General features: G+C 34.7%; 1 protein-coding gene across 1 annotated transcript in view; it reads right to left on the bottom strand.

The window, feature by feature from the left end:
- Positions 1-240: 240 nt before the first annotated feature.
- Positions 241-17,251, bottom strand: part of DCK (deoxycytidine kinase) — a 25,090-nt gene continuing 8,079 nt past the window's right edge. The window contains 5 exon segments of the mRNA XM_024754190.1: positions 241-2,189; positions 3,930-4,020; positions 5,539-5,654; positions 9,233-9,380; positions 10,380-10,573. Coding sequence (XP_024609958.1) covers positions 2,163-2,189; positions 3,930-4,020; positions 5,539-5,654; positions 9,233-9,380; positions 10,380-10,573 — 576 coding nt within the window. The 3' untranslated portion in view covers positions 241-2,162.

Here is a 17,251-nt window from a genome sequence, read left to right as displayed (position 1 = left end):
CTTTTATTTTAAGTCATAACAAATAATAATTTTTTAAGCTTCTTTTCAATTTTACAGATTTAAAAAGTCATTAAGCTAAACATTTTTAAAGGTTATGGAAAATCTCTGAAATATGTCTCCACTTAAAATAGACTCAATGTTAATTTATATAAGCCACTATCAATCTTTATATATTCATAATTTTCTCCAAAAGTAGAATAAATTTTAATTCTAAAAGAGATGCAATCATTTCAATGAGTGTAGCTCCATTAGAGTTCATGATATTTTTACTTATTTATTTAGCAAATATTTAATTTAGTAACAAATTCATTTATATCAAACAAAAACAAATCTATACAATATCATGAGACAATTTAAATATTTATGGTAATTACAGATTTGAAACAGTCTCTTTTTCAAAGATCAGTGCATCTAAACTGTTTAACTCACTAAATTATCATCTTTGAATATCAAGAAACCAAAAACAAGAAATGATATTTTAAAAAGGAAAATGATAGTTTCAAAGTAAAAGTAACTCTTCCTCTCATTAAAAGCCACAGAATTTTTCTAAAATGTCAAGTAGAAAGGTTAAATACAAAGAAAACACACTGCACACTGCACACCTTAAATACACAAAGTTGAAAGAAATCTATACGTACAGACTTAAATCTATACATACAGACCTAAAATGAACCCATGCAGATTTTTTAAATTACAACTATTTTACCCCTTGCCTTCTTCATTAATATATGTATTTACTAACATATAATCAACAAAAAATGATAATGCTTTCAAGATATATAACATAAAGCAAGATCATTTTTATCAGTAATTTCTCTTAAAGGAGGGGGAAAATACTTCAGGTATAATCCAACAGAGAAGCAAAGCAAACTATGAAGTGAAAAGTGATGATGATGTTCTCAAAGTAGAAATGTGTGACTTTTATTTACTTTTAAATAAAACTTTAAATAGTAGGCTGCCTAATTAATCGAGACAGTAGGGAAAGTAGGAGGCAGGAAATAAGAGCTGGGACTAACTAAACAGACTTAACTGCTATGAAGAAAATCTACCTTGTCTTCAGTTTCCCTTTTGACAGCTCACCAAGTATAAAGAAAGACTACTCATTCCCAGTATAGCATCAATAAAAAATAAAATGGAAGAATGTATCCCTCACTATGTCCCACTAACATTTTACCTATAAAAATGGGAAGAAATTAAGGAAAACTATAATTCCACCTCAAATGACTTAAAGACAATCATAGATTAAGCCAATCTTTTAAGTATAGTAGTAATACTCCATTCTAAAAGAATGGTCTGAGAAGGGAAAAAGCAGGTAGCTATTTAAGTTCCAAATGAATTCAATCTTTCTATTCATGTAATAATCTTCAGTTATCTTTTAAGTATAGAAACATTTTCTCTTTAATCCTACAAAATCCCATGCAAAAGATGAAGCCTCACTCATACCACAGATGTAGAAACAAAGGCAGGAAAAAGATTAAATGATTTATAAGTTATGCCATTACAAACCGGGAACAAAGTCTAACCTGCTTCTCTACAAATGTATTATAGACACATTAATAAATCAGTGAAGTAATTAAATACTAAACCTGGTCTTATCTTCCACATAAATTAAGGTAGAAGGGAAGGCACCTGATCAAAAGTATTTAAAATAAAACCTCATCATACTTTTTTCTAGGGATTCCTTAAATTCCACTTTTCAATTTTTAACAGGTACACTAATTTACACAGGACACATTACCATTTACTATGTAACATTAAAGTCTGTAGTTAAGAAATTGGTCAGTGAGATGAGAAGCACCAGAAAAAAAAAAAAAAGTCAACCGGCTGTGGAGGATAATAGAGGAGAAAGACAGAAGGAGGCTGGGTCCTTTATGATGCAGCTTAGCCACTATAATGATTCTGGAACCATCTACCCCCAGACTTCTTGTTGTAAGGGATACTTAAATGTCTTTCTTTTTTTAAAGCTCCAAAAAAGAAAAGAAGAAAAAAGAAAAACTAGCTATAAACTTTTATATAGGATTCATTAAAAAAAATTTTTTTCTTGAAACAAAAATAGTTAAAAACTTGGGTTTAGAAGAGAGACTTGTATGAATATGGACCTATGAAGATACACAAAGCTGAAGTATGTGCAATCATTTGGCTGCCTGCAGTCTTCAGCAAGATCACAAAGTGCTCAAAAATTCTTTTACCTGAGGGGAGGAAAAAAATATTAATATAATTCCTTGGCTAATTTGAGATATCTAATATTCATTTTCAATTAAAAGTATCTACACAGTTGAAGACCTCAACTGTATAAGTAACTCTATCACAAAGCCATATCATTTAGTTTCAAAAGAAATATTAACAAATACTTCAGTATTAGAAGATGAATGACCTAAAATGTCATCACAGGAGTCATTAAATTTACATTTAAGATTGATACAGTTCTATAACAGCCATAACACTAATTTTGTTATCTCTTTATAATACCATAGACTACTGACATGTGCAGCTTTAGTACTGATAACATTAATAATTGCAACGGTTTAATAAGTCTAAAGGTCCTGATTATGTATGTAACCTATGTAACAGATTTATAATTTTTCTGAAGCACAAATCTGAATCATATATACACACTGTAATATTAGTATGTGAGGAAAGGTCATATAAGTAGCGAATGAACTTAGCCAACTGGCCAACGTCACAATTCAAGATACTGCTCTCTACGTATTCTAGGCTGCAGAGTAATTCTGAATAGACAAAAATTACCGCCTTGCAAAAATACCTGAGAAAGAAAGCAAACTTCTAGTAAAACTAATTAAACCAAAAATAAATAATAATATGAAATGGTGATTATTAATCAAAATACAGAAGTGTTAGATAAAATTAAAAAGTGGTTTTACAGATTCATCTAGTTAAAATGATGGCTGGCTGACTTAATTTTATTTATTTTATTTTAACAGTATCACAAATGAATTCTGTACTAGGTTTTTTAACATCATTAAATTAGTATGAAGAGATCACTTGAATTTTCCAGATATGCTTTTCTTTATATCATGGGAAAAACAACTATATGCTTCAGTAGTTATCTATAAATGGTGAGATTTTCAAAATTCTTGAGATACATCCCTTATAAATGTTAAATACCTATTATAGTAAACAGCAGACATTTTGTGACAGGAAAAAAGAAAAACAAGATTTCTCTCAAAACTAAACAAACAACAAAAAAATGTGGCTTCTTCTTTAGCTCTTAGATCACTAAGTTAATTAACATGGATATAAGGATATTTGTTATACAAATCCCATTACTATTCTCTCTCAAGTGTTCATCAATAGGTTCTCTGCCAGTCCCTTTATGAATATGAGCACCACTCACTTTATAGAATATAGTCAACTTCCAAATCTATGGAGGATAGATCAACTCTGATTAGGACAATGACTCAATGATTAGGCAGTGCCAAGTTATCACTGACAAGGTCCCAAATAGAACTCAAAACTAAAAATCTTTAATCTCAAGACTCTAGTTAGTAGAAAAATGGATGAGATCCATATCCTACAGCTTCAAACATCTTCCATACTGAATTTAGTTGAAAAAGATTAATTTCACAAATAGTTTATTATTATCTAAAGATTGGTGGTATAGGGAAGAGGGGAAGAAAAGGGAACAAAGCAGAGGAGAGTGAGCAAGAACTTTTGTTAACGTGGTCACCCCTATAATACAGATAAAGAAACTAAAGGATAAAGAAGGTCCTAATTTTAGCTAAGGCTACAAAGCTAAAAGTTGAAGTTAAGATGAGAATCTAAACAGTCTAAATCCCTCTAAAGCTCTTAACTGTCTCTTAATATAACTTTATGTAATCTTTCCTTAGAAAATTGTTTTCTCACCAAGTTAGAACACTTCTTTAGACAAGACAAAACAAATATTATTTATAGTCTTTGTATAAATCTACCTTTTCAACCAGACTGTCATGTTTGTCTTTAAAGTCTTCATTAACATCCAGTGTTAAGATAGGCACTTCTTGTAGATAATCAAAGTTGGTTCTGTTTGAAAAGAGAGAGATGAACAAAATAATTAGAAAAAGCAACAAATAAAAGAGAAATACTAAAAAATTATTCTTATGTCTTCACTGGAAAACAAAATGTTATCAATCATTTTATATTAAAATTATCCTGCCAAGTACTTCATCTGGCAGTCCCTTCTTTCTCACCTAGATTTACTATACATGTCTAAAAATCTCAGGTATAAAATATATAAAGTTAGGCATTGTGAAATGTAATTCTCTTCAAAAACCAAAATCATACCATAAAGTAGGAATGTTTGCTTTTTCTTAGAACTTTGCTGCCTTTTTTTAAAAATACATTTATTTATTTATGGCTGCATTGGGTCTTCGTTGCTGCACAAGGGCTTTCTCTACTTGTGGAGAGCAGGGGCTACTCTTCATTGCAGAGCGTGGGCTTCTCATTGCGGTGGCTTCTCTTGTTGCGGAGCACAGGCTCTAGGTGCGAGGGCTTCAGTAATTGTGGCGCATGGGCTTAGTTGCTCCACGGCATGTGGGATCTTCCCGGATCAGGGCTCGAACCTGTGTCCCCTGCATTGGCAGGTGGATTCTTAACCACTGCACCACCAAGGAAATCCAGGAATGTTTGCATTTTATACATGAGAAAACTAAAGCCCAGGGAGGTCACTCTGAGGCTCAGAGATTGTCTAAGGTTGTATACTAATAAGTGAGATGCGTCTGAACCAAGATCTGACTAATGACAAAGTACAGTGATCTAAGAAACAAACTTGAAATATCTTAAAATTCTCTCTGAAAGAGTATAGGTATATCTCAGAGATACTGCAGGTTTGGTTCCAGACCACTGCAATAAAGTGAATATCACAACAAAGCAAATATTGCAACAAAGCAAGTCACACAAATTTTTTGGTTTCCCCGTGCATACAAAAGTTACATTTACTCTATACTGCAGTCTATTAAGTGTGTAATAGCATTATGTCTACAAAAAATGTACATACCTTAATTTAAAAATACGTTATTGCTAAAAAATGCTAACCATCATCTGAGCCTTTAGAGAGTCACATAATCTTTTTGCTGGTGAAGGGTTTAAAATATTGCAAGAATTTATAAAATGTGATGTAGAGACACAACATTAGGAAATGCTGTTGGAAAAATGGTGCCACCAGACTTGCTTGACATAGGGTTACCACAGACCTTCCATTTGTAAGAAATGCAGCATGTGTGAAGCACAATAAATTGAAGTGCTATACAACAAGGTATGCTTGTACCTAAATAATGTATACAGATATATTTCCTACTTTATCCCTTAATGTGAAATTCCATATATTATGCTGTAAATACTGCTGGGGGAGATTAGCTATAAAAACTTTAAGAAAATAGGATCCCACTGCAGTAAAAAGAATCAAAATCCATACTTAATTCTGGGAGATCCTACAATACTAATAAATAAAAATGGCTGAAAATGAAAAATTATACATGATTTGGATTAAAATTTGATAAAGGAGTTTAAAATGAATAGTAAATAAGAATAAGGAAGTCTTACTTTACTGTTCTATGCAGGAGCCAGCTTTCATGCTTATAGTGAAGCTTCTCTAAGTATTCAAGAGGAATGCCTTGTTCTTCATTTCTTCCCCGTAAATATATTCTATTCAAGCATTTCTAAAAGCAAGCAATAAGAAACAGGTAGGAGGAGTGGAGGAGGCAAGGAACAATTATTCTTGACAGCTGCCATTAAATTTTTCCTTAGTGTCTCTTTAGTTATGCTAGCCAAAATCTCTATTTATTTTCCCTAGGAAGTTGATCATTTTCCTCTCCTTGTGCTTTTCAACCATTTGGTAGCTCTAAACCAAGTGTTACTCTCAAAAATAAGTCAAAATATGTGTATAAACTTTTGGCATCCATACTTGAAATAAACTGTATAAAATAAGTTTAGTTAAAAATCAAATAATTTACCTGTGATAAACCATGATGGAAAAGAATATGAAAAAGAATATAAATGTGTAACTGAGTCACTCTGCAGTACAGCAGAATTTAAACACAACATTGTAAATCAACTATTCTTCAAAAAAATTTTGTTAAAAATTTAAAAGTTCAGGGACTTCCCTGGTGACGCACTGGTTAAGAATCCTCCTGCCAGAGGAAGGAACACTCCCAAACTCATTCTATGAGGCCACCATCACCCTGATACCAAAACCAGACAAAGATACTACAAAAAAACAAAATTACAGACCAATATCACTGATGAATATAGATGCAAAAATCCTCAACAAAATACCAGCAAACAGAATCCAACAACACATTAAAAGGATCATACACCATGATCAAGTGGGATTTATCCCAGGGATGCAAGGATTCTTCAATATATGTTAAAAGAATGAAATTAGAACACTCCCTAACACCATACACAAAAATAAACTCAAAATGGATTAAAGACCTAAACGTAAGACCAGACACTATAAAACTCCTAGAGGAAAACTTAGGCAGAACACTCTATGACATAAATCACAGCAAGATCCTTTTTGACCCACCTCCTAGAGAAATGGAAATAAAAATAAACAAATGGGACCTAATGAAACTTAAAAGCTTTTGCACAGCAAAGGAAACCATAAACAAGACAAAAAGACAACCCTCAGAATGGGAGAAAATATTTGCAAATGAAGCAACTGACAAAGGATTAATCTCCAAAATTTACAAGCAGCTCATGCAGCTCAATATCAAAAAAACAAACAACCCAATCCAAAAATGGGCAGAAGACCTAAATAGACATTTCTTCAAAGAAGATATACAGATTGCCAACAAACACATGAAAGAATGCTCAACATCATTAATCATTAGAGAAATGCAAATCAAAACTACAATGCGATATCATCTCACACCAGTCAGAATGGCCATCATCAAAAAATCTACAAACAATAAATACTGGAGAGGGTGTGGAGAAAAGGGAACCCTTATATACTGTTGGTAGGAATGTAAATTGATACACTATGGAGAACAGTATGGAGGTCCCTTAAAATCTAAAAATAGAACTACCATATGACCCAGCAATCCCACTACTGGGCATATACCCTGAGAAAACCATAATTCAAAAAGAGTCATGTACCACAATGTTCATTGCAGCTCTATTTACAATAGCCAGGACATGGAAGCAACCTAAGTGTCCATCGACCAGATCAGTGGATAAAGAAGATGTGGCACCTATATACAATGGAATATTACTCAGCCATAAAAAGAAACGAAATTGAGTTATTTGTAGTGAGGTGGATGGATCTAGAGTCTGTCATACAGAGTGAAGTAAGTCAGAAAGAGAAAAACAAATACTGTATGCTAACACATATATATGGAATCTTAAAAAAAATGGTCATGAAGAACCTAGGGGCAAGAGGGGAATAAAGGCCCAGACCTACTAGAAAATGGACTTGAGGACACGGGCAGGGGGAAGAGTAAGCTGGGACAAAGTGTGAGAGTGGTAGTATATATATGGACATATAAACACTACCAAATGTAAAATAGATAGCTAGTGAGAAGCAGTCGCATATAAAAAGAGTAAACCAAAAAAAAAAAAAAGAAGAGCCAGGCAATACAGGATCCACAAGAGATAAGTGAATAGGTGTCTCAAGAGGATAAGAATAAAAAATCCACAAACAGCAAATTTGAAACAGAATGGCAGAACAACCAGCCCAGGTTGGAGCATGGAGCTTTGAGGTTTTGAGTCATTCCAGGAGATTTGAGGCAGTAGGTTATGTAGTATAAGGAACTGGAGCTGATCTTCCCGAAGAAAACAAAGAGTCTTGAGAGGTTGTGCCTTCATTAAAAGAGAGCTAGTAAAATTCCATCCACAAGCCCAAGTGAGAGAGGGAGTCTGAAAACATTTCAAGACAATGACTTGAAAATAAATAATTCACCAGTGAGAACCTGAAATCACAGGCCTCAGACACATGTAGCATTGGGGTGCTAATTCACACAACTGACACTGCATGTGAATCTTCAAGATGAGGAATTACTATCGAACTGTTCCATACCCTTGAGGCTCTTATCTCTAAAGACCATGGGAAAAATAGAAATGAGTTAAAATGGGATAGACTGTAACAAAGAGTGGTAACCAGAATAGAATGTTTTTTAGTTTTGTTTTTTTAATAAATTTATTTGTTTAAAAATATTTTAAAAATAAAATAAAGTTTTGTGTTAGACTTTAACATATTGACTATGAATGTTTCTAGCATAATGAAATTATTAGTATTCTTCATGTTTTCTTCTATATTTGTATTTACTATTTTCATAATTAAAAACAAAAATTCTTTTCAAAAATAAAAGTGAATTTCAAAATTATTATTGTTAAATTCTGGCTTACTTGACATTAGAAGAGGAAAAAAATCATCTCTTGGAATCAGAAACCTAGTTTCTTTGAAAATTCAGCTTCAATAGCAATACGGTATTCTTTCAGGCTAGAAGTCATGGCATTTACATTCACCAGAGCCTACTTTGTGACTTAGGGAAGAAACAGGAATAAAAAACAGAGAAAAACGGGGATGCAAGCACCAAAACCAGAAATTCCTTAACAAATGTAAGTTCTTATTTAGGTTACTTTTATGAAAGGCATCTATCTATTTGGTCTTCCTGGATTCATAACATAATTTCATATGTAAACAAGAATAGCTATTTACAACCTATGACAAAAGGCACATTTTCAAGCTTCCTTAACTGAAAATGGCAAGGGTCCTCTAAGGCTCTTCTCAACTACAGCTGCTACTGCCCACCCATTCCAAGCCACAAACAACCATAAAGGATTTCTTGAAATGGACCTCCACCAACTTGGCCAGTCCTTCAGCAAACATTTACTGATCTCCCACTATGTACCCAGGCCCTATTCTAGGCACTGGAAATTCAACAGTAATTAAAATACCCAAACTTCCACCTCATGAAGCCTACATTCTAGGGGTTGCTTTAGAAAGTTTCTTAATGCAGCTGTGATAGATGACAGACCCTGAGAAAGTCAGGAAGAAATAATGAAGAACAGAACTGAGGAAGAACAGAGAAGGGGCCTAAAAGAGCAACTTCCAAATGTGGGCTTACAGTTTGCTTAGAAAAAAAGAATGTTTCTATCTACACAGTTAGGAGTGTCTAATTTGGAGGTGGGGAGTGGAGTTAAACTAAATCGCCTTCATTGCATACCACTGAAAGGATTTCTAAATATTATTCTGAAATGTCAATGGACAAAACAAATTTTTATTGTTTCTCACCTCTGGAGTGGCTCGAAGATAAATGATTCCATCCAGTTCAAGGCTTTGGCCAAACTGGTTATTCATCCAGTCATGCCAGTCTTGATAAATGGTCCACTCTGTTTCATTCATGCAGTCAGATTCATACAAATTAGATGCAAAAATATACCTGAAAGAGAGTCTATATCAACACATAAATTCTTTCCAAAAAGCACAAAGAAAAAACGGATCTACTAAATGGACATGAAACATTCTCCTAAACCCATGGATAATGCCTTGGTTAGCAGAAAAAAACAACAGAAGAAAACAACACATTATCTCCAACTACAGAAAATATGTACTTGGCCAATGGTTCCCAAAAATGTGGTGTGAGAACCCCTGGTGGTCCCCAAGACCCTTCTAGGGGTTCTGTGAGAGACCAGATTACTTTATATACTGTACTTCAACCAAAAGCTTACAACTGCTTAAAAGCAGAAGCACAAATGAGAATACAGCTGACTTCTATTAAGTCAGACACTGAAGAGATCTGCAAAGTTTCAAACAATGCTACTCTTCTCCCTAATTTTTTGTTGTGAAAGATATAATTTTCACATCTTTCTTATGTTTATATGTAATGGATTTATTATTACTAACTTCAAATAAGTTAATAAATCTTTTTTATATTTCTCAACCTTAATATCTAATAACATAAATATCAGTAAGACACGAAGCTCTTTGGGCTCCTTAATAATTATTAAGAATGTAAGGGGTCCTAAAGTTTGAGAACCTCAGATCTAACTCTAGTAAAACAATCCTTACATAATAAGCAGGGTAATTCTAAGCCTCCCTTAGAGATATATGATCTCCTAGCTCCAGGTGCAAGTCTAGAATACAGATCCAGATTTAACCAGAGCAGATAAGAATTTTAAGAGGGTTGGAAGAAAAAAAACTTCTCTGCAAATTTGAATGAGATGAGATGGCCACTATACCAGTTTCTATGGCAGCTAGCAATTATGCTAGAACTTCCCTAATGGCATTAGTACCAAACTGCTGAAGGTATTAAATGTCATTTTCCATCTCAAATCTCCAACTCAGCCTCTCTTATTACTTTGATTCCCAGGAAACAGGAAAAAAAAGTCCACTTCTAAGCCAAGATTCCAAACTGACAAGTACAGTCATTTATATATACCTGTCACTATACACAGATCGTTCAAAAAATAATACAGGTTTCTCTGCATCTTTGAGCTTGCCATTGAGAGCAGCAAGCTGAGCTCGTATTCGACTGAGGCAGGCATATGACTGGAAGGTGAAAGACCACCGTTCAGGTTTCTCATACATCATCTGAAGAACATTCCCACCACTTTTCTGAGACGTTGTCAGTTCCTATTTTGAATTTGAAAAAGGAAACAAAAAGCAATGATCAATAGGGCTATTTTAATGTTTATTAAGTTAAAAAAATTGGATAAATAAAAAAACCAAACAACCCAATTTAAAAAATGGGTAGAAGACCTTTATATACATTTTTCCAAAGATATACAGATGGCTAATAGGCATATGAAAATATGCTCAACATTGCTAATTTAAAGAAACACAAATCAAGACAATGAGATATTCACACCTGCCTCTGAACACAGTGAAATTACTTACTGCTGTTACAAAATATCAGAAAAGTTTACTAGTAACACTGCTTTGTTCAGATTTCTAGCCTAGCACCTTCCCTGGACAGAGTACAATGTGTTTAAGTAATTAAACAGGCAAAGCCATCTTAGGTCCCTTCCAGTATTCCTATCACACTGAAAAACTCCTGAGATACCTTGGTGGTATCTACTTGCTATTCTCTCTCCAACCACAGCATCCACTTTTCTATATTCTATAGAGCCAATTTCCTGTTATTAGATTTTTATATAATCTGATTAAAGTCGTTTATGTTAGGGAATATCTGATTTAAACCATGAATTTTTTTTAAAGAGGCTTGGTATCCTCAATGAATCACTTGCAAAAAATATAGAAAATAATTGTGAGCATCTATCCATTGCCACTTCACTACTACAGGCCAAAGTCAGCAAATTCTAACATTCGAAGCTTCCCAATCAAAAAAAAAAGGGGGAGGGTGGGGGTAAAGAGAAAGAAGCCACTGAAATTTCTTCCTTTTTTTATTTTATAAATTTATTTATTTATTTTTGGCTTCACTGGGTCTTCGTTGCTGAGTGCAGGCTTTCTCTAGTTGTGGTGAGCGGGGTTTACTCTTCATTGCGGTACATGGGCTTCTCGTTGCAGTGGCTTCTCTTGCTGTGGAGCACAGGCTCTAGGCGCACGGGCTTCAGTAGTTGCAGCACGCAGGCTCAGGAGTTGTGGCTCGTGGGCTCTAGAGCACAGGCTCAGTAGTTGTGGCGCACGGGCTTCGTCGCTCCACAGCATGTGGGATCTTCCCGGACCAGGGGTCGAACCCGTGTCTCCTGCATTGGCAGGCGGATTCTTAACCACTGCGCCACCAGGGAAGTCCCTAAAATTTCTTCCTTTGAGTGACAGTATTTTCTTTCTTTTTAAATTAAAATTGATTGCACAGTAATAGAATACATTAGAATACTTTTGATATTAGAGTTGTCAGATTAAGAAAGAAAAAACAAGGGACTTCCCTGACGATCCAGTGGTTATGACTCCACACTCCCAATGCAGGGGACATGGGTTCGAGCCCTGGTCAGAGAACTAAGATCCATCCCATGTGCTGCGTGGCCAAATAAAATAAAAATTTAAAAAAAGAAAGAAAGAAAAAACAAAACCCAGAACCCAGGGATGCTTCATCATCTTTTCTAAGTCAAGCTATATAAAGAGTCCCCCAACAGTTATACAGTCTTTAATCTTGTTTTCTAACTTTCAAGGAATAAAATATGACTGCCTAATTCCTATTCTCAATCCTAGTTCAAATACCCCTGAACACTTCCTGAAAGTTCATGCTCAAGGTAGGTGGTTTTCCTCTGAGGAAAAAAAAAAAAATCCAGAAGTGTAAACATTACAACGGACCTCAGTTTCAGTTAAGAACTAAAAACCACACAAACACATGGCACTTTGAGGCAGAATTTAAATTTCATACCACAAACCACATAATTAAGTGAAACTTCTCAAAACTGGAAAAAAAAAAGCATAAAATGGCAAGAGGCTAACAGTCAACAATAGGGCTGTTTAGAAATACTGAGCAGATGATGAACTGAAATAAGGGTAAAGTAACTGCCTTCCCAAACTGCTTAAAGAATAAATTTAATTTTATTAGAGTTTCAAGGGCCTTTGTTAATTTAATTATAAACTGACTTTCCACTTATTCATCATCATCCAGGGAGAAAATGTTTCATACAAGTGAATTTTTCCAGCTAAATGAAGTATATCAACTCAACCAAAACTTTCGTGTAGTTATTTTTATAAAGAGGACAGTAGTGTCTATTTTATTTTCCTACCCTAGTAAGCATGGCATTTTGGAAATTACTCTTAGTAACAGAGACAACTTTATGAACACTGACTGCTGGATTTATAAGAGAACTTAGCTAAAGAGCACAAGCTGCTATTCCACACATTAAAAAAATTAATTTTTAAAAATTTAAGAAAATATATCAGGCACAGAAAGACTAGTATGAAAAGATATATGTACCCTTAGGTTCACTGCAGCATTATTTACAATAGCCAAAATATGGAAACAACCTAAGTGTCTGTACGCAGATGAATGGATAAAGATGTGGTGTATGTATACAATGGAATACTACTTGGCCATAAAAGAGAACAAAATCTTGCCATTTGAAACAACATTAATGGAACTTAAGGGTATTATGCTAAGTGAAACAGGTCAGACAGAGAAAGACAAATACCACATGATATCATTTACATGTGGAATCAAACAAACAAAACCAAATCCCCAGCCTCACAGGTCTAGATGGGGGGTTGCCAGAGTGGAGGGAGGTAGGGGATGTGGGGTGAAATGGGTAAAGGGGATCAAGAAGTACAAATTTCCAGTTATAAAATAAATAAGCACAGCATGTGGGATAGAGTCAATGATATTGTATCAACTTAGTATGGTGACAGACAGTACCTAGACTTCCTGTGGTGATCATTTTTACAATGTACACAAATGTTGAATCACTATATTGGACACCTGAAACTAATACAATATTATATGTCAATTATAGCTCAATAAAATATATTTAAATATTAAATACATAATATTAAATTATTAATTATCAAATAATCAAAAATATACATTAAAAAGTTTTTTTACTTGACACTAAAAGAGGGGCAGAGGTGTAGTGGTATTTACGTATACATGGAATTCTCTGCAGTATAAATGTTAATTCAAAACACAAAATTTAAGTCTTGGATTAGTCTGCTCTATCCCTGGTTGCATTATCTGTAGCTTACTTAGCATATTTTCAAAAAAGAATGTGCTTAGGAATGTGAACACAAAGGCCATATTTAAGTTTTCTTAAAAGTTTATTTTTTATGTCTTAGATTTAGAAAATAAAGAATTTTCGTTGAAGAACTAGTAAGTTCATTACACAAAATATCCCTTCATTAAGAAAATATACTTCAATTTTAATGATAATTATAATAATATCTACTGTTTATTATTTATTTTATGCCAGGGACTACATAAAAAGTTTTACATACATTATCTCAACCCTATGAAATAGTCATTACTGACACTATTTTATAAATTTTAAAAATGGGGCTCAAAAAGGTTGAATAACTCATTAATATCAATATATCTGGTAAGCAGCAAAACTAGGATTCAAGCCTAAGACTGACAATAAAGCCATATTCTTTCCAAAATGTTGATCTGCTATTGAATACTGAAGTTATATCATATCTATAAAGCAAGTAATACTTAATTTGATTTCTTGAAGGGGCTATTCAGATACTATGTGGATAATTAACTGGTGCTGGTACTCTGTATTTTAATTATTTTATCTTAGACATGGATAACTTTACATAATTATACAATGGAGAATTCACTAATGACATAAATACAAATTCACTAGTGAAAATACATCTGAGTTATTTTTATAAATAAAACTAACCGTGAAAAAAAATTTTTTGTCTTTATCATTATCTGGGCTTACTATTTCAGGTTGTCTTTGGTGCACAAATACCTATTACCAAAATAACCATCAACTTTATTTTGTTTTGTTTTGTGTCTGGCTGTGCCCCAAGGCTTGTGGGATGTTAGCTCCCTGACTAGGGATCGAACCCGTGCCCCCTGCAATGGAAGAGCGGAGTCCTAACCACTTGAACCACCAGAGAATCCCCTAAAATAACCCATTAACTTTAAAATAAACTTCAACAACTTCTACATTGATTAATTAAACATGGCACTTTTGAGTTTAAGTTACATTAACAAATATATTTAAAGTACTTCTATTTAGAAATTGCGTGTGATAGATACTACTATGTGTTCCCTAAAATCAGGTTGTTTTTCTTCCTGGACACACAGCTAGGCTTTATTTCCCAGTCTCCCTTGTAATTAACTACAGCCAGAAGACTCAGTTCCAGCCAGTGGAAGTAGGGCAGAAGCAATGTTTATCATGTCCAGGCTGGACCCATAAAAACCTCTCAAAAGCGATGATTCTTTCTTTATTCATCAACTGGAAGCAAAAGACACCAAGTCCCTAGAGCAGCGGTTTTCAACTTCAACTCCAGGGCAGGGGTACCAAAGTATGATCCCCATAACAGCAGCATCAACCTCACTTGGGAACTTGAGAGAAATGCACATTTTCAACACCCCACTGCCAGACCTATTAAATCAGAAACTGGGGTCGAGGGCCAAGTCTTTGTTTTAACAAGTCCTCCAGGTGACTCTGCTGAACACTGAAGTTTGAAGCACTGTCCTAGAGGTTAGATGAGCCACACATTAGAAGGGGTCTAGGTCTCTGAGTGACAGCATGGTATGCCATCCACTCAATACCATATTGTACTGTACACTGCCTGAGAAATGAAATTTGATCATCTTAAACCACAGAGACTTTACTATAGCAGCAAGTATTACCTTAAATTTACCTGATACGGACTTCCTTGGTGGTGCAGTGGTTAAGAATGCACCACAACTACTGAGCCTGCGCTCTAGAGCCCACGAGCCACAACAACTGAAGCCTGTGCTCCCACAACAAGAGAAGCCACCACAATGAGAAGCCCACGCACCATAATGAAGAGGAGCCCCTGCTCACCATAACTAGAGAAAGTCCCCAAGCAGCAACGAAGACCCAATGCAGCCAAAAATAAATATTAAATTTAAAAAAAAGAATGACTTATCAAAAAATATGCTGTTGTTTCACAGATAAGTATATTTTATACCTTCTTTCACAGAGTTACTAATTTTTCAGTGACTTCTTAGTGGTAAGAAGTGTTAGATAAAAGTAAAATAGCATTTCACAGTAAATAACAAAGATCTCCCAAAAGAATTCAGCTCACTGAGAGAAACAGACTAAAAATATCTTCCTAACAGTCTGCAGACCTCAAAAAATAGGCTAAAAGAAAGCAATTAAATCAAAGCTTTGGGCTTAAATAATAACATAAATCACCAAATAAAGCACACTGTTATTTGAAATAAATCTTTAATACAAAGACTGATAATCATCTGGGTCATATGATTTAAAGATACTCTTTCCATGGGAGGAGAAGGGAGGGGAGACTACATAATCTTCCTAGGTACTTTCTCCCTCTTTATTTTGCTATAATTGGTGGGAGCTCATCGATAGTATAGCAACATTTCAGCCACTAGGTGGCAGGTAAAAAACAAAACCAGCTAAACATGCAGGTGCAAATTAAATTACTGACTAGGGGAAGAGATCAAAGGTACCAGCAGCCCAACTCTTCCCATCCCAGTGTTACTGCCAAGAAGTGTGATTAAATGGAGAACATTCGAAGTAGGACTCGCCTTACCAGAGTTGGGTCTGAAGACAGTCTACTTCTCACTATTGACAGCACCCTAAGAAAGCTTAGATTTGGATAGTGGTTCACACTATAATCCCAAGGAATAGGTCAGGGATGGGTCTGGGGAAGAAGGGCCCCAGGATGAGGGAAGAAATTCCATTTCTTGAGGTCCAGGAAAAAAGAAAATATCCAAAGATACTGAGAACCCACCCACTCATTACTACCCTCACACTCCGCTACCTTATCCCCAAAATACTATCCCCACAATCTGAAACTCCACCTAAGTAGAGAGGATTAACAACATAGTAGCCTTTAATACACACACAAAATTAAAACTATCCTCCAAGAATGTACACAAATATACAAAATCCAATGAAGGTTACCAAATTGTAACATGGTGGAGACATGACTGGATTACAGGAAACTGATGAAAGTATATGTTAACGAAAGTATATGTTAACAATAATAGTAGGTTCACTTGCATGGTAGTTATAAAGAAAGTTTGGAATTTTGACTCTAGTACACAGGAAGAAAATGCTCCAGCCCATAAACATGAATATCAGATCCATGAAGCCAATTCTTAAAATGGAGACAGATGCATCAATGCATCTTAGTGTGATGACATCAGTCATTAAGATAATATAACTAATTCCCCTGAGCTCTGATTCTAAGCTTAATAGACAACCTTCTTATTATAAATTGGCTTCCCATGTATATTAATGCAATGTTTTCAACCTCTCCTCTCCAACACAACTAAAGGGTTCAATACACTCCTAACACTAACAGTGATTCACTAGGGCAGTCATTTTTAACCAGGAGGCATCCCACATATTTAAATTCCCAAGGGATTTTTTGTTGTTTGAAAAAGCACCAAATCCTTGAGATCTTATAAGTTCCTTCTACTAGGCCTATATAGAGAATGGGTTGACCTACATCAATGAATCTGATAATTACATTTCTCTCTGCAAATTAAAATTTTTGACATTATAGTTTTTATATATGTTCCTGTGTGCTTGGTTAACATAAGGTACACTGGGAATTCCCTGGCGGTCCAGTGGTTAGGACTCTGCGCTTCCATTGCAGGAGGCACAGGTTCAATCCTTGGTGGTCGGGGAACTAAGCCATGCAGTGCGACAAAAAAAAAAAAAAAAA

Source organism: Neophocaena asiaeorientalis, unplaced genomic scaffold (assembly GCF_003031525.2).
Source record: "Neophocaena asiaeorientalis asiaeorientalis breed wild unplaced genomic scaffold, Neophocaena_asiaeorientalis_V1.1 scaffold148, whole genome shotgun sequence".
NCBI lineage: Eukaryota > Metazoa > Chordata > Mammalia > Artiodactyla > Phocoenidae > Neophocaena > Neophocaena asiaeorientalis.
Note: the sequence above shows the minus strand (reverse complement) of the source record. Positions and strands in the feature narration are given on the sequence as shown.